The 17783-nt window shown below is 46.1% G+C and overlaps 3 protein-coding genes across 4 annotated transcripts in view; 2 read left to right on the top strand and 1 right to left on the bottom strand.

Moving 5' to 3' along the window:
- ANKFY1 (ankyrin repeat and FYVE domain containing 1) overlaps window positions 1–5677 on the top strand; it is a 33540-nt gene extending 27863 nt beyond the window's left edge. The window contains exons 22-25 of the mRNA XM_064467596.1: window positions 85–209; window positions 429–575; window positions 1078–1168; window positions 1881–5677. Coding sequence (XP_064323666.1) covers window positions 85–209; window positions 429–575; window positions 1078–1168; window positions 1881–2013 — 496 coding nt within the window. The 3' untranslated portion in view covers window positions 2014–5677. The remainder of the gene's footprint in view (window positions 1–84; window positions 210–428; window positions 576–1077; window positions 1169–1880) is intronic.
- Window positions 5678–6144: 467 nt separating this feature from the next.
- LOC104045901 (neuferricin) lies at window positions 6145–12680 on the bottom strand. The gene is made up of 5 exons (XM_064467598.1): window positions 12313–12680; window positions 12080–12220; window positions 11224–11410; window positions 8573–8806; window positions 6145–7029 (listed from the first exon to the last, which is right to left on the bottom strand). The coding sequence occupies exons 1-4, from the start codon at window positions 12566–12568 to the stop codon at window positions 8593–8595; spliced, it is 798 nt and encodes a 265-aa protein (XP_064323668.1). The 5' UTR covers window positions 12569–12680; the 3' UTR covers window positions 6145–7029; window positions 8573–8592.
- Window positions 12681–12780: 100 nt separating this feature from the next.
- The window catches only part of ZZEF1 (zinc finger ZZ-type and EF-hand domain containing 1), a 59053-nt gene continuing 54050 nt past the window's right edge, over window positions 12781–17783 (top strand). For both annotated transcript variants that reach the window (XM_064468104.1, XM_064468103.1), the window contains exons 1-2: window positions 12781–13305; window positions 17314–17458. In XM_064468104.1, the coding sequence (XP_064324174.1) occupies window positions 12943–13305; window positions 17314–17458 (508 nt within the window). In that variant the 5' untranslated portion in view covers window positions 12781–12942. The remainder of the gene's footprint in view (window positions 13306–17313; window positions 17459–17783) is intronic.

Genomic DNA, 17783 nt, shown 5'->3' with positions numbered 1-17783 from the left:
ACCAAACTTGAAAACAAGGAGAGCTGGATGAGTAACTGCAGTAGCAAGCAGACTTTGATCAGGATAACAAACTCTTTTCCCCAGAGGCCAGACACCAATGCATATTTTGGGACAATATGGGAAAGATAATGCAGCAGCCATCTGTGACCTCTTCTTGGAGTGTATGCCAGAATACCCTCTAGACAAACCTGATGCTGAAGGAAACACAGGTAGGTGAGATTCAATAGCTATGGAACTTGAAAGTCACTCAAGTTGTATTAATGGTCTGTCACTCTTAAAGCTGGAATAATTGGCAGTAGTATGTTAAATACAGTAAGATGCAGACATTACACGGAAACTTAAAAGACCTAAATATCCTACTCTGGACTGAGTGGAATGCAAGACCTACCGCTCTGTTAGCAGGGAAATGTCTGGCTTTTATATTTCAGTGCTCCTGTTGGCTTACATGAAGGGAAATGCAAACTTGTGTCGTGCCATAGTGAGAGCTGGGGCTCGTCTTGGAGTTAACAATAATCAGGGAGTCAATATCTTCAACTACCAAGTTGCTACAAAACAGCTTCTTTTCAGACTGCTGGGTAAGTACTACTTGCTACAGTTGGAAAGTGTTTCAAGCTCATGCTTCTGAAATACTTTTGTGGAGGAAAGAACTCTGGACATCTGACTTAGATGACAGTAACTTCAGAGGGGCTGAACTTCTGAATATTACACTGATTTAACTGGGGGTAGAAATACTAATTTTTCTCATGATCAGCTGAAAAGTTGCACGATTCAGACCTGCCAGACTTAAATATTTAACTTTTCTAGAAGGATAGACTTGGAGGCTCATGGTTGGTGTCATAGTCTAATGTAGCTTAAAACCTAGATACTGCTTTTTAACTTGTACTGTATAGTCACTGTGGAGAAAGGGATGTTGATGAAAGCAACTCTACATTGATTTAACTACTCTCGCAGTAGCTGCAGTCTTGTTTGTGGACAGCTATACTGGATGCAACCTAAAACTGGAAAAAGCCGCCTTAATGTTACAGGGTACTCGAGGTGTCTGAGCCCATTTTGTCTTTACATTTTTGCCTCTAACAGATATGCTGACAAAAGAACCCCCTTGGTGTGATGGCTCCAACTGCTATGAATGCACTGCCAAATTTGGAGTTACGACAAGAAAACATCACTGGTAATATGACACATCTTGCTGTGGTTACAAGGAAATGGATTTGTCTTCCAAACTTAGCTAGGGTTGTTCCTTCTGGTGGTTTAAGAAACCGTCCATGTTAATGTAGGTGTATGACCAGTAATCCTGCTGAAATGTTCTGCCCTGTCCTAGATCAGTAACTTGTGGTCCGACTAAAATCATATCTTAAGCAGTTTGTGCACTTTATATTCTGGAAATGAGAAATCATGTTACAGTTTCAGTGGTGAAACAAAATTTAGATCCTGACTTCTCTGAAACAGGTGACAGACTTGGGCAGCTGCTGCCATCTTAGGTTAGGGGTTCTGTTTGCGATGTGGAAATGACTGAAGATGCTGGCATGAGTTGCTCTTGTGTAGACACGAGTTGCCTTTTCCTAGCTAGTCTGAATTTCCACAAATTATGCTGGGTTAGATGGATGTTAAGCTGAGATTTTTCTTAGCCCAGTGTTCCAGAGAAACGAAACGTGCATCAGTTGAAGTAGTACTCGGTGACTGGCTAGTATAGAAGCAGCATGTGCCTGTGGCATTAGTACTCGATTATTATACAAGAGAGATCAGAAGATACAAGAAAAATGCAGCATTTAAATTGCTACTATACCTTTTTAGTGATATTATCATTGATAAAGAATATCAGTAAACGCCTGGTGTTCATTATGAGTAAATTCACTTTTCTCCCACCCCTCTTCTATCAACAGCCGACACTGTGGACGCCTGCTCTGCCATAAGTGCTCAACAAAGGAGATTCCTATCATAAAATTTGATCTGAACAAGCCAGTTCGAGTTTGCAACATCTGCTTTGATGTCCTGACTCTGGGAGGAGTCTCCTAGTATGCTCTGGAAGTAAAGGGATTCCCAGTCAGTGCTCCTGACAGCAGCTCTGCTTACAAGCCCTCTGGATAGGGAAGAGGAGGCCTATAATTGTCTTCTGCAATAGACTGAGCTAATTAAGGACCCTGTTATGATATATTCTGGTATAAATGACTTAGTATGACTGTAAATGTATTGGGCTGTGATAGACTTCACTAGGAATTCGAGTGGATTGTTGAAACAAGTGAAAAGAATTTAGACCCTCTTCTAATTGCAGTGGGATATGGAAGCTAGAATTGTTAGGCTGATGTTTGAATCGACATAAAACAGGTCTGTCCTTGACATGGTGCTTTGCACTGAGCAACTCTATTAAGTCCTGTGGCTTTCAGGCTGCTTAGTAGAGATGGCATTAAGTTTCAGGGTAACCAGGTACCTTTTCTTTGCTTTGTCTTAAATAGAAATGTCTCCCTTTCCCTTCTTGTGAAGCTAGACTGAGCTGTTGCAACCACTATTGACTTCCAGAAACTCTTCAAAAATGGGATTAGTTCTAAGCATAGCTCAAGAATTGTGGCCTTATGATAGAAAGCTTTACAACATCTGATGCAAAGCAGTCAGAATTGCAGATCCACATCTTGATACCTCCTCAGTAAATGTCTCATTAGCTTTAGCATGTTGAAGAGAAGTGCAAGATTGTTTTAGCCAGTGAATACTCGTTTGTATCTGCTAGAGCTGTCAAAGTCTACTTTGCACTTTCATATTTACATTGCTAGTCCTTCCAACTCATGAAACTTGTGTAAATGACCGTAAGTGTGCTGAAAGGCCTAAGCATATGCTAAGTGGAGAAACACTAAAACTGATTAAGTAGTCTAACTTGCGATACAGCAATAAATGCTGAAGTGCATTATGAATCCCATGAGGGAGAGTAGCACTTTCCTTTGGTTTCAAGACCCTGGTTAACTGCTGCAGGAGAGTCAGTAACCCTACCAGTGTAGAATGTGCTGCACCTCTAGATGTTAAATTTGGGTCCATTTTCAGCAGGATTGCTGGTGAGTGGGAGTGTATTCGGAGGCTTCCTATTAAGATTAAGCCTCTGGCCTTGAAGGAAGGCTTCTGAACTGGCAGTGTGGTGTCAGACACTTGGATTAAGCTGCGTTATTTTAATCTAGGCTGGTTGTGCTCTCTTAAACATGCTGAATCTATAAAAATCTACCACCACATTGTCTACGTAAACAGGAAAGTACTTGGCTGAAAGACAGGGTTGTGATTTGGTGGGCAAAGGCTTCAGTCAGGAAAAAAAAAACATGTACTTAAGCAAAACTACATGCCATGTTAAAGCTGTTTTCATCCCAAGAGATGAGCCTAACTTAGACTCAACTCAGCATTCCTCATCTCTACTCCATGAACTGGTATGCATTTATTTAATGACTGTTATCTCCTGTGTACATTAAGAACAAATTGGTGACACATTGCCCTGTTTGGAACAGTGACTTGTCAGTTTTATAGTGAGATGAGACGATAAACCAGACTGCTGCTTTTATGGGAGGCTCGCTTGAAAAAAACCTCAAACTTGTACAAGAAAAGGATGGGAGAGGGTGTAACTGCTGACATTTGCACGATGAATTTCACGTCAAGTCTCACTTATCTGCACTTTGATCTTCCCATATGCGTATACTATAACTGGAATCTCACCCTTGTAACACTAGAGGAGAATAATGGATGATAATACAAATTTGCCTCACTGTTTTAGTGTCTGCTGCTGTCATGTTCCAACAGAATGCCCTGGGTAACACAACTGGTCCCTGTAACACAGTTACTAGTACAAATGGTGCATCTCTGGCATTACACTCTAGGTGAAAGCGGTGGAAAATAATGGTGTCTGAAGCATTTAGCTGCAAGCTAGTTCAGTGTTTTCTGAGTGAAATAGATGATGGAAAACATTGTACTTCTAGTCCATTGCTTTCTGATGTTTCAGAATATCACTGGTTGCAAGTCTCTAGCAATGAAAGATAATGATGGAAAGTACATTTGGTGAAAGAAGTCTTGACTATAGTGTATCCCATGATAACATGTTGGCTTCCTTCTTGGTTTGGAGCTGCAGTGCTGTGGCGCGGTAAGTGTGTGCTCAGAGTACTGAAATGCAGTGGTAGAAGAGTGTTCTTCCAAGGCCACAGCCTCTAGACTTCAACCTAATTGGAAAACTGCACAACTTGTAATAGCTAAAGCATTTAAACATCACTTTTTCAGTGACTTCCCTGATGGAAGGGGCAAGGGAACAAGGAGCTCAGTTCTAAGAGAATAAGCAACCTTTTAAATGATATAAAATGTAGATCTGGTCATAATTTAGCTTAACTGAATGGCAAGTTTAAGGCTGGCGAGTTGCTCTTTTTAAAAGTAGACTATTAATTCTAACTACCTGAAACTCTGTGAAACCATACATGATGCTCCTAGTTGGCTTTTGACAGCCAATACTATACCAGCTTTCTTTCTGACTGAAGTCTGAAAGGAAAGTTAAGGTTATCAATAATGTACAGCCTGAAGTGTTCATTAAATCTAAAGCAACTAGATTCAGCAAAATTGATCATTTCAAAGTGCCTTTGAGATAGTTTCCTTCCAGCCAACTCTAAATAGCTTCTGCCAGAGTTAAAGAGGAAAAGCTCACAACTTGACCCGAAACCCAAGTTAGTTCTGTTCTAGCTCTTCAACTAAGGAGGTTGACCCCACCAGACAACTGGGGGGGGTCAGTCTATGCTCTGCCTAGTGTTGGTCTGAACTCTTAGATTTTTTGGGGGGAGTTTTGCTGGCAATGCTCTGCTGCAGGGTACAAATGTGAATGGAGGCACTTGGTGACGTAGTAGTGGTCAACACATTTCTATCTCCATAAACAACTGCTCCTCCTTTTTTTTGTAGCATACTACAGTTGTGACCAAAAACCCCACCCCTCTTACCACTTAGAGACAGCAGGGGTATCTATTAACTTGCGCCTCAAGTCTGCCAAGCATTGAACAGAAGGGTAAATGGAAAAAAAAAAAACATCTCCTGTCCCTGGGAAGTGATGCTGTCAAACCAGGCTTCGGGCACTTCAGGGCTGGATGGGAAGTCTGTGGTGGTTCATACTGTAGCTTTTTGTTCTTAGACTGGATTCCTTTTGACTGCAGTCATCCAGCACTCTTACACAAGCACAAAATGCAGTCTGGCTAAAGTTTTAATGTGTATCTGAAAAAGGCGTAGTCACTGTTTCACACCACTAAGTGGAGTGAGAACGTTAGTGTTGAAGGTACTAACAGAGCGTAGCAAGCTGCTGGCTGAAAGCTGACAGATGCCTTAATGACTTCCTGCGCTGGAGATCAATGGCTTATACAACTTCTCATGTAGTGCTTACAAATTAACAGGTAACAATATGAGAGGCCAAGAATGGATTTTTTTTTTTTATGGTAGATCAAATGTTAATAGGCAAGTCCTCTTTTTCCTGTAACCAGCAGAGTTGGGTAAAATCAAAGCATGTATGAGTGACAAAAGTAACTCTGAACCTTCTACTACCCTCTGTGAAATAGAAAAGGAAGTCTTAGAACAATGGCATTTTATTTGCAATGTTTGTCTGGAGTCATTGTAAAAATGTATTTTTCCAATATGCATTACTTTGTTGTGTAATGATTCTACTTGTAATAAAATGTATAACTAGATAATGCATCGTGAGGTGGAAGCCTTGTTAAGAAGGTAGCTTCTCCTGTAGCGCCAGCTGCCCCTCTGCAAGCTATCCCTTAGAAGCCACAAGGAGAACCAGGGCTCTAATACTCAATTAGGCATGACCACTTCAGTCTTAGTTCCAGAATTATTCCAGGCATTCATTTCAATGTTGTGGAACTGCTACAACTGTTCTTTTGGCTGACAGGGTCTGGTCTTCTAGTTCATACCATATAGTCATCTTCAATGCCTTATCCTAGATGTGTCGATGATGGTTCTTATGGAACAGTCCCACTTCCTGCAGGCCAGAGCTGGCTCACAGAGAGAACCATTGACCTGGCCCTGCTGAGCTGCATTGTATACTGGTGGGCAGCTTAGCCTCCTCGAAGGGCGTGTAGCTGCTGCAGCTTTACTTCAGGAAAAGAAAAGCTCCAGTGCAATAGCAAAACCAACCAAAACATCCTCGTGAGATTGTGATGCATTAGTCTTTTATTAATAAAATTTACTGAAGTACAGATGAATGGTGAGCTTTATTAGAGCACTGTCTTAAGTTGACTTGACCCCTGTGTAACTATCGCTCTTTTCTTCCCACCTTTTTTTTTTTACCTTGGGAGAATCTGGCTGAGCTCTTGAATTGGAGTAGAAACAAGATAATCTTGGAGCACCTGAGGTCAGGGAGGGGGTCTCCTTGTTTGCTTTAACAGATGACTTATTCCTAGTGCAAGACAAACTTCCCACCCTAGTGTTTCTAGACAAAAAACTAAGGACTAAGATGTGACTTGGTTTTCAAGCGACCTTAACTTAAAGCAACACCATCCCATTTTGCCTTCCTGCAGCTGCTTACTTGATTTTTGTGTAGCTCAAGATCAAAACCATCCCCTCAGCCGTTCAGCACTATCTCCATAGTGCTCAAGTGCTACAACAAGATGAAACTTGCTGAGAAGTGACGTGGCTGATACCCCTTCCCTAGGACTACAGCTGGTGACACTGCCTTGCCCTTTAAAAAGTAGTTTGTAAGTATTAATAATCTGGAATTTGGAGCAACATTTAAAGCCATTTTAAAGACACTGATCAGTTTGTCCCCAAGGGCAAGCCCTTGTTAAAGAAGATGTGTCCAAAAGCAAATGATGTGCTGACACTTGCAATGCCTGCTCAGTTGTGGAGATGACGAAGCACTGCTCTGCAGCTCCCAGAGGTGGCACAGGCCTGTAGCTGAGTTCAATTCTAAAAGGGTGACTGGGGGCTTGAACACGGCGTGATGGAAACGGCTCTGCTGCTGCTCCTCCACACACACAACTTCCACTGATGGCTGGTGAGAGTCGGCATATCTGCCTGAAAGTGCCTTGGAGGACTTCTCTTCAAGGTATGGTGGAACAGAAACACAACAGAACCAGGTTAAACCCACAGCCCCAAACACTTATTACAGTACACATGTACACATTTAAATTCCTGCATGGTTCCTATCCACGGCAGCTGTAGCCTCACCTAAACCTCATGGGTGAAAAGCGCTGTCATGGGTCCTGCCGCCACTGCAATGAAGTGATTACTCTTGCTTTGAAGCAGTGCTGCCACACCTCCTGTAATCTTACTAGTTATTAATTAGTTGCTTAGATTTGTGGGACTTTCTTTAGAGGTGCTAGTAGCTAAGATTAATGAGTTTATAAATGCTTCCTGGCTGTTTATAAATAGGTGGCAGCTGCCTTAAGGAAAACTGAGTGCAGCTCAGCACAGATCTGTGCCACTGCTGGACTCTGTGCAATCTGGGTGTCTTGAGGCTGCAGCTACACCAGAAACTAATTCCAACAGCAGACTCTACCAAAACCAGCAACTGCTCCCCTGCAGGCTGGGGTTCACAGCACCCAGGCCCTACGCAGGTACTCCCTTGGCCTTTTCAGCCCCACAGAGGAAGGGTAATAACTTGCCCAGCTCTTCTGGGAGTCACTCACATTACTGAATTCTGCCAGCTATCATAAAATACGTACAGACTTCCAGGGAGCTGGGCATTGTGAGGATACATCCAGCCTCAGGTTATAGTCTGATGGATGCATACCAGATGGGAGGAGGTCATACACCAGAATGGAAACAGGAGGCAGATTACAGCAGGGTGGTCGTGTTACCACATAGCTTTTGTTATTGCCTATCTAAAACTACCAATTCCTGACCTGAGGAGTTTAAAAGCAGTGACTCAGAGGACCAGGATAGTGGGGTTAATATAAAACAATGATCTTCGTAGGTGGCTTCCATTATCTTCTTTGCACAGTATCTAATACAAACACTAGATGAGGAAATACAGCTGTGACCTTTGCTTTCTGTACTCCAAGAATTTGATAAAGCTTATGTATAATTAAACTGCACGAGTTCCTAGATACTACGTCCCTCAGTTGTAGGAGAAATTGAGGCTTCTCCCTGCTACCTTTAAACTCTGTGGAGTAAATCAGTGACTGGGAAGGAGCGTTAGCACTACAGTGCAGTAGGCAGAGTTCAAGCAACTGTGCATAAACCGAGGCCACTGATGCTGCAGTTCTTGCGCTCACCACCTCGCTGCCTTAGAACACGCTGCGCCCGCTGCCGTGCCCACAAACACCTCTTTCCCGACTGCGTAAGAAATCAGTTTTTAGATATAATTCAGGGCATGCATCTTACAGTATGTTGCCAATGTAAAAATACGACAGGAATAAAGCACTAAGAAAGCAAGTGCCCTGTTACTGATATTTTTAGCCACTAACTTGGCTCGAGTGTTTTCTCCTCCTCTCAACTCCATCTCCACACGTTAAAAAAGAGTCACAAATAACATGAAATTGTTACTGCTCCCTTCGCACAGACAGATGGAAGGGAATGGCGCTGGAGCTGCAACTGCCCACCCAAAGCGCAACGTTTTGCCGCAGGACTCTGCACCCACCTCGAACCCAGCACTCGGCGTCACGCCTTCAGGACGCACTGCTCGGCCAGCGGATGGCAGCCGTTGTACTCCTCCAGGTGGGGGTTATCCAAATCGCCTCTGTCACCGTGCTGGGTGGAGCCCGGCTGGCCCCACGGGGGACCAGTACTCCTCACGCACACGCAGTGACTCCCCTTCGAACCAGGTCGGTACAGCTTCCGGGGGACCCCAGTCCAGTCCCTCTTCACTCCCCCGCTGAGAATGGAAAATCAAAATAAATTACAGTTCAAACCCGTGAAAATGCTTCCAGTGAACAGAGAATCATTAATAAAAAAAACAAGACAATGTGGTGGGAGTTGGAACTAACAATACACTCACAGAGGTAGACTTTAATCCCAATAGCCAACATCCCACAGCTTTCTGATACCTTTTTATTGGCTGTGCTTCAGAAACCTGTGGCCCGAACCTGGTTTCATCAGTGCTGCTACATGCTCTCACCCTTCTGGGAGCAACCAGCTTTTGCTTCCCACGTCTCTATTGCTGGAAAAGGACTCATAGCTTATGTAGCACAGCATCTCACGGAAAAATGCCTTTTCTGGGGGTAGCTAATTGCTCACAGATAACCACACGCTGCCTTCTGTGCCGTGACTGAACACAGTGATTTTGAGAACTAGGGCAAAAGGAACAAAAAAAGTCTCAAGTACTTCCGCAGCTACTTCATAGTGTTGCTTCATGGGCCAAATCCTGCCTGTTCCCCAGCTACTGCATCTTTTAAACTCTTACGTAAGCGACTGCCACACAAAACCCAGTCCCGGGGCTGCACCCAAGCTCATTCACGCATAGATGCGGATCCCCCAGGGTAGGCAGTGCTACCACTGTGCCAAAACGAAGGCCGAGCATTTTGCAATGTGGCCTGTGAAATGATTTCACCTTCAGACAAAATAGTCCCTAAACTGAGAGGGAAATACAACTAAATAGGCCAAGAAGGAAATGACTATTCAAAGCTCAACTTCATTTTTATGTGGTTTTAAGTGAAAACTGTTGTGGCAGTAGCCTGTGACAGGCTGTGAAGCTGTCTGAAAAACACGAGCTAATCCTTCCATTCCTGATTGGCATGAAAACCTGTTCGAATGCAGCAGATGGTCCTAGTGGGATTTCTGTCCTGTTTTCCTGAAGACAGGAGGATCATGTGCACATGTGGCAAATTCTGAAACCTGATTTTGATTCCAGTGTGACAAAATGCCAATAGGACGCTGGGTTGCATCAAAAAGGGCATCGCCAGCAGAGATAAAGAAGTCATCACCCCACTCTACTCAGCGCTTGTCAGGCCACACCTGGAGCGCTGTGTCCAGTTCTGGTCCCCGCTGTACAAAAAGGATGTGGGCAGGCTGGAAGGGGTCCAGAGAAGGGCCACCAAGATGATCAGAGGACTGCGAAGCTGCCATACGAGGCTAGGCTGGGAGAGCTGGGTTTGTTCAGCCATGAGAAAAGGAGGCTCAGAGGGGATCTCACCCCACGTACCAGGACTTAAGGGGCAGCTACAAAGAAGACAGAGACTCCCTTTTTATACGAGTCCCATGGAGAGGACAAGGGGAAATAGACACAAATCTCCCCAGGGAAGGGGTTGGCTTGGCCTCGTTGGACAGGGTGCCGGGCCATCTTGTCTAGACTGTGCTCTTCCCAGAAAGGTTGGACTAGATGATCCCTGAGGTCTCTTCCAACCAGGGATTCTGTGAAAAGAGTTTTTGCCTCAGAAATAACATTTCTAAAAGTGTTAATCATAGAATTATTAAGGTTGGAAAAGACCTCTAAGATAATCAAGTCCACGTGTCAACCCAACACCCCCAGGCCTCCTAAACCATGCCCTGAAGTGCCATGTCTACATGTTTTTTGAACATCCCCAGGGGATGGTGACTCCCCCACCTCTCTGGGCAGCCTGTTCCAACACCTGACCACTCTTGCAGTAAAGACATTTTGCCTAATATCCAATCTAAACCTCCCCTGATGCAACTCAAGGCCATTTCTTCTTGTCCTATCACTAGTTACTTGGAAGAAGAGACCAATCCCCACCTCACTACAACCTCCTTTTAGGCGTTTTTTAGGAGGTTTTAGGAGTTGTGGAGAATGATAATAACTAGGATGAAACTTTATTTTCCTTTTACCTGCTCACAGGAAGTTAGCAGAGTTCCCCTGCATTACCTCATGCTTGAGAACATTTTCACTAGCCCAACCTACACCTCTGTGCAACTCCAGACTGGGTGGAGGCTATCAGCGGTTGCTCGACTGGCAGAGGAAATCCAGGGGCTCTGATTCACACAGCAGCAGCGGTTCAGCCAGGCATGGCGGAGAACAGCACTGCTGCTCCTTGCCGGTTGGCTCTGCCTCTGTCAGAAAGCACAGCCTTAGGAGTGCAGACAGGGGAAAGGACCAGGCCTGGTAGATTCTAGCCATGCCAGCATTTGGCACATCAGGACCGAGCTGTGCGTTTCTGTAGAGAAGTCAGCAGACCTCACCTACGGACTATGGAGCACAGTGGCTGCAGGTGCCACAACATCTTCCTACGCCACTTCTGCTAGGAGAGGCAATGACAAAGCTCAGGGCGTCCAAAAAAAAAAGGGCAGAAACGCTCTGCTCCAAAGACCCAAGAGCGATGGTAGGAAAGCAGAGTTTACCTCTGTCTGGAGCACCAGAATCGGCTGCCCCCTGCAGAGCTCCATTCTGAGTTGCAGGGTGGAAACTGCTGCTTCCTCTGCTCGTCTTCTGCTTGGAACTTCAGAGCTTCCTCAATCGCAGCCTCAGCCTGCCTTAAGGCTTCTGTCGGTGCCCCGTTTTCATCATAGAATCTGCCCACCAGCTTCCCTGGGAGAGAAGATCAATTAAGACCACAGTGTTTCCAGGCAAGGAAAGTGAATAGTGTTTTGGTTTTTTTTTAATTGTTATTTAAAGAAAAAAAAACAAGGAGGATCTCACCATGGCCCAATTTTACATCCCTTCCATTCTTGGATCACACAGCAGTTTACCCACATGGATAAATCCACGCAGGACAAGCTCAGGCATGGCCTCATTAAAGATTGCAAAGTCAATGCTACTTTCAGCTGCAGAACCCAGAAGTCTTTCCCACCCATGTGCCTCATTCCTCAAAATAGTTTCCCTGCACTGCTGCTCCTACAGTCTCCCGAGTCCTGCTAATTTCAGTACTCGCAGCTCTGGCTCCGTGCCTTTTGCTCAGCAGAGATGAATAAAAGGAGGGCAGAGAGCTGCGGCTGACAGCCCAGGGCAGGAAAACTGTTAAGCTTCGCCTTGGAGGAAAGCGGACCTCAAGCTAGGTCTGATTTAGCAGCAGGCCCAGCCGATCACTCACAGGTTTCAGTGCGCTGATCTCCAGCGGCCACCAGCAGCACAGGCGAAACACCCTCACCGAGGCGGGCGCGTCGTAGGCGCAACATGGCGCTGCGTCCTCTGGCCTTCCCTCGCCCACCCCCGCACGCATTCCCCTCGTGCCCGGTCACCCCGGCCAGACCCGCTCACCCACGGGATCGTAGCTGTCGCTGTAGAAGGAGAGCCAGCTCCGGATGGCGAGCATCTCGCCCGGCGACAGCCCCGAGACGTCGTCCACCAGCCCGGCTGTGGTGAAGTCGCCGGTGGCAAATGCTCTGGTGGCATCTCTCCCTGTGGGGCAGGCAGGCGGTGAAGTCGCTGGCCAGCTCCCTGACAGGGCCCAGCCAGGCCCAGGCCCAAGCCAAGCCCAAGCCCACCAGTACCTGCGAGGCCACTGTAGGCGCCGCCGGGGCCGTAGTGCCTGCGGCCCCGCTCCACGTCGAAGACGCGGCCCAGCACGGCGAGGTAGAGGCCGGGATCGCCCTCCGCCCCACGGTGGCGGCCCAGCTCGGCAGCGCTGAGCAAGCGGTGGTGGGGCGTCGGCAGCAGCCAGGCGCGGGGCTCGAACCCGCGACCCAGCAGCCAGGCTGCCCCCAGGGACAGCACCGCCGCCGCCGCCGCCGCCGCACCCCGCCGCATGGGGCCGCCGCGGGGCCGCCCGACACTTTCACGACACTTTCCTCGCCTCACAGCGGAGCGGCGGCGGCGGCGGTTGACGGCAGTGTGGCCATCCTTCCCGCGGCGCCGCTTTACGGCGAGTGTCGCGCGGCACGGCCACTGCGCGCCGTCGGCGGGGCGGGGCTTTGCGGCATTGCCCGGTGTCGCTTGGCGGCAGTGTGGCGCGGCCGCCGCCGGCCGGGGGCTGACAGGTGTGGCGGGCCGGGAAGTTGCTGACTAAGCCGGGCTGGGCCGGGTGGAGCCGGGGCGGCGGCGGCAGCGGCGGCCGGAGGGGGAAGGAGGAGAAGCGGCTCCGCCGAGCGTCGGGTGGCAGCGCCAGCGCCTCTGAGGGACTCATGGGGACGGCAGCGAGCCACAGCAGCGAGGAGGAGGAGGAGGAGGGCGCCGAGGAAGGCATGGAGGGGACGACCGCCGCGCCTCAGCCCGGCGCTCCCTTCCCGCCCGCCGCCGCCAGCCCGGCGCCGCCGCTGCCGCCGGCCGAGGTGCTGCTGGACCAGGCCCGGCTGCGGGAGGCCACGGCGCGGCTGCGAGAGGCGGCGCTGCCCGAGTCGCTGGTGTCGCGGCACCACAGCACGCTGGTGCGATGGCTGGAGGAGCGCCTCAGCCGCGGCGACGAGGCCGTCAGCCTGGAGCAGTTCTGCGAGGTGCTGGAGAGCGTCTCCCGCCTGGCAGCCGGCTCCCGCGGCGAGAGCGAGGAGGTGAGGGGCGGCCGGTACCGGCGGGGAGGGCCGCGTCCGGAGGGACCCGCCGGCCCGGGGCGGGGGGCAGGCGGGGAGGGGGGCTTCCCGAGCCCCGGGGCGCCGCCGGGGGTGGGTCTCCCCGGGCTCCCCGCGCCAGCACCAGGGCCGTGGCAGGGGGTGCCGCTAGCGCGGCCCTTGGCACCACCGTGGAGATCCCGGACGCCCCTCCCTGGTAGCCCGGGCAAGGCCGGACCAGAGGGTTCTGTAGTGAGGTTAAAGAAGTGGCTGCCACTACTGATAGGCAGGCCGTGAACTTGCAGACATCTTTTAATTTATGCCTGTTCTCCGTGGTCGTGCTCACTTGTGAGTAAAATGGTCCTTTACAACAGTATTTCTGCTGTTGCTGCCGCTAGCACAGCTGGTGGTAGCAGAGATAGGAAATTGTGTGAGGAATTCCTCTGAGATACTTCCTAATGGTATCAGCAGGTCTAAGTTTACTGGACTTAATTTTATTGTTGCTTTTCAAAACCAGCAGTGAAATTGTCAGGTATCTTGTTGGTATCCTACTACATGTTGTAAAGTAAGAGTTTTCGAAAACTTGTAAGAAAGCAGTGTAACAGAGTTCCCCTTCCACAGACAGAGGGTCTTAAGGTTTTAATAGTAAAAGAGAGGACAGTCTCCTTTCTGCCTGACATCTAGAACATCTGATCTCCAGCTTTACTCTTCAGCCAGCGTTTAAAGTGCAGTAGAATACCCTGTCGGGAATTTCACACTCAGTTGAGAAAGTGGTTATGGCTGAATTTCTTACTGCGTGAAGTTCCTGAGTCTCACCAGGGACTTCCTTCTGTTTTGCATTGCTCCCGAGAAGCAGAATAACTTGGTAAGCTGTTAAATTGCACATACGCTCCTTGAAATCGGTGCTGACATATTCACAAAACTACTGGAAACCGGGAAGAGATTGATTTTGTTGTGCAGATAGGTGTTTATACCAGACTGTTTTAAGTAGCTTACTAAAACGCTGTCTCCATTTCCAGTTCCCTTTACGAGAGCCAATAAAGAACACTTCTTAATTGGTAATGACAGCAAGAGTGAAATTAGTACGTCGGGGTTCTTTCTGTTAGCACAAACAACTGAGCTTTGTGGGCTGCGGAAATATTTTGAGGATTGTCTGTATTGCACATCTTCCTCTGCATGAAGAAGATATGTTTTGGTTGGGTTTTTTCCCTGCTCTTGGGAGTGGGGAAAAAACTTGTCAAAGGATTTATCACGGTTACGGATATGTGGTCACATCTAGTCTATCCTGCGAAATGCTGGGAGTTGTGTGGAAAACCTTGATGTCATTGTTTCTAAAACTGGCACTAGCCCATGAGCTCTAGTATTTTATATTTCCGGGATGTATTTTACACTGATGAGAGGTTAGTTTGTGGGTGGCAGGTCAATAAGCTTCACTTTTTAATGTTTATAGAATCGTGGCTGGCATAGACTAAGCTTTGATCTGCCCATTAAGTTTTTCTGTTCTCAGTGTGGGGCTTGTGAACCACGTACTTTGAATGCTCTATGGACAAAATGAACCTCCGTTTAAATGCAAAATCTATTTTTTAGATAAGCTGAACCTCTGAATCCTTTTTTTATTCATTAATGCTTCAGCAGCTATCGTGTAAATTATCCAACTTTTGCTTGAAACATTAATGCTTCAGTTCTAGTGAGAGCAAAGAATGAAATAGAGTTTTCCCAAGTCACATGTTAGATATTCTGAGGTGCTGTCCAACCCCTGAGCTCCCTGGGAGATGAGGAGGTGATTTTTTCCACGTGCCGTGGTTCCTAGCGATCACCTTAGCCATCATTTCCCAGGAAAGATGCTTCTTTTATGTTTCTTCATGTTCAGTGTTGAACTAGGTAGAAAGTGCATGGACTTGATGCTTTTATTAAGGAGCAGGATGCAGCTGGGTTGTGGCAAAGCTACTGTTGCATTTGTGTCGTGTCCGAGTTGTGAACACAACTCAAAAGCTCTGGGTGCAGATTTGCATACTGATTTTTTTCTTTCTTTCTTTCTTTGCTTATACCAGTATTGCACAGGCAGCTTGTCTGAGCAATGGAAATTGTGTATGTTTTCTGTTAAATATAGATAGAAAGTTATACTGAACAGTCAAAAAATAATTTTAGAGTTCTGGGGTTGGTGCAGTCTCCTGAGATCTTGGGAAGAGTTTAAAAATAAAATATCAAAATACTGCATTAATATGCAAAGAAAAGAATATATATGGTAATCTTTCCTTACGTGAAAGTATAAGAAATTGGTTTAAAGTAGCTATCAGCAGATCCAGCCATGTCACCTTGTGCGTGGTTTGTTTCCACTAGTAACATCACAATACTTGCTCACTTGTTCACTTCATAGTTTAGTAATTGCACAGTTTGACTTCAAATGTGAGAAGAAGTCATAATGGCAGGAATGGCACGGTACGAAACTGTACATTAAAGTTTTTTGGCAACTGAGTTATGTTTGTTAAAATTAATTCCCTCTGTGTTATTGTCCTCGAGCAAAGGTCTTAGTTTCTGGCTTTGGTATCTACCTGATGCCCAGCACCAGTCATCTGTACGGCTGTGGTAGCTACTGGATGCCCAGCACTGGTCCTCGTTGCTACTAAGTTTTTTAAAGGTGATAGTTGTTAGCGTGGGTTCAGCTGTATGTTTAACAAGAGTTTGTAGAACTGCTGGGCTAAAATTCAGATCCGTGCCACAGAAGTGCTGTTGGAGCCTTAGTCAGTGAAAATATGGCATTTTGATTCTGTTGTCTTCTGAGGACTTCGCTCTCATTTAAGTGGTGTATTTATGCATTTATGTCATGGTTAATTGGCAGGTTATTTTGATCTAGTCATTTTGGATTACTTCTCTCTAGGATATTGCTTTTAATGGTACGTTGAGATTGATAATCGGGTAGCAAACCAAGAGATCCTCCTGAACAGCAGTGGTTTCTTGACTCTGTCAGACACTTGTGAGATGATCTGTTCTTAGAGGCCAAATTTACTTGGCTATGTAGCCAAACTTGAAATACCAAGTTCAGGGCTGGGAGGCTGAAGTCTTGCTTGTACAGAAATGTCTTTTGTAAGTGCATTCCCAATTTATATGAAAAAATGGATGTTCCTGAAATGTTGCATTTCTTTTTCAGGTATGTTCAATTTTTACTAGCAACTAAACAGAAGTTTGTTTCAAAATTTAAATACGATTATCAAAATAGAGCTGTGGTTTTTTAATAATAGTAGTGTGTCACTGGATCATGAGTTCTCTGAAGTAGCTAGTTAAAAAATTTACATTTATGAACTTGGTTCGGTTTTATAGGCTCAGCTGAATAAAAATTTCCTGTACTTCTGTAGTTGAAAGATGTGAAGCGCATAGCTGTGTTGAGTGACTTTTATACATGCTCAACACAACATTTTGTGTTAAAAATTTGTATTAAGGTTAAAGTTAAAGCTGGCAATGGTTCCCTTCAATAAGAAAAAAATTTTCTCTCTCCATTGTTTTCACAAATACTTTGACAAACTCTGTTAAACTGGTATTTTGTGTGGGAGGACAGTATATGGAAGGAAATCCATATCTAAAAAGTGTTCTGGTTCAAAGGACACTTTCTTAATTAAAGAAAATATTTAAAACCTGAAAGAGTTTGAGTGGATGCAGTGTGAGGTGGATGCAGCAGTAATGAGTAATGGCTGGTATGGCTTTTAGAACTAACTCACCCTTTAATGGAAGAGCTTTTTAGTATTGTTTTGAGAGCACCTTCTTCTCCACTTAAACATAACTACAGTTGACTTTTACAGGAAGGCAGTGCAAATGCCTAAAAACTTGCTGAAGACTACAGATTTCCAGCCAGGCTTTTTCCTGTTGCCATGAATTCATTACTACCAAAACCAGATTACTTTGATATTTATTTAGCAGAGTTACGATGTTTACTGCTATGTTTTCTATGAAATACCTTTAATTTCCGCTTTAAGTAAATAAACTGAAATAAATTTTCTTTTTTTTGTTCCTCTTCAGGCCTTTGCACAATTTGATGCTGAAGGAGATGGCACTGTAGATGTGGAGAATATGCTGGAGGCTCTCAAGAATTCTAGTGGAGCTAATCTTCAAGGGGAGCTTAGCCATGTAATCAGGCAACTGCAAGCTTGCTCACTAGTTCCAGGTATGAGAACAAAGTGACAAAGCAAATAGTTTCCCAAGTCCTGCCCTATATAGGGAGTGCTGCTTCAATGAATTGCTCTCATAGCGTTGTTTGTCCTAATCTTCTCAAAACCATAGTCCAAGTCATTCTCGCTTCTTTAGTATCAAACAAATGAAGTTGCTGTAAATTAAGTTTCCCTTAATTACATCCTGCTAACTTACTGTCATAAATAACCAATATTTTCTTCTCCGTGTGACTGGGGGGCTTCTTATCCCTGTCTAGTTTATCTCACAGACAGAAAACAGTTCCTTGCAAAATTTTGGTGAGTGCCTCACTAATGCAGTCT

Source organism: Phalacrocorax carbo, chromosome 17 (genome assembly GCF_963921805.1).
Source record: "Phalacrocorax carbo chromosome 17, bPhaCar2.1, whole genome shotgun sequence".
Taxonomy (NCBI): Eukaryota; Metazoa; Chordata; class Aves; order Suliformes; family Phalacrocoracidae; genus Phalacrocorax; species Phalacrocorax carbo.
Note: the sequence above shows the minus strand (reverse complement) of the source record. Positions and strands in the feature narration are given on the sequence as shown.

What these genes read in the sequence shown, in the direction of transcription:
- LOC104045901 (XM_064467598.1), bottom strand. Translation starts at nt 12,568, where the DNA reads ATGCGGCGGGGTGCGGCGGCGGCGGCGGCGGCGGTGCTGTCCCTGGGG. An exon ending in CGACAGCTACGATCCCGTGG is followed by an intron (nt 11,411 to 12,079) that starts GTGAGCGGGTCT and finishes CTTCTCTCCCAG; the next exon opens with GGAAGCTGGTGGGCAGATTC. An exon ending in TTCTGGTGCTCCAGACAGAG is followed by an intron (nt 8,807 to 11,223) that starts GTAAACTCTGCT and finishes TTCCATTCTCAG; the next exon opens with CGGGGGAGTGAAGAGGGACT.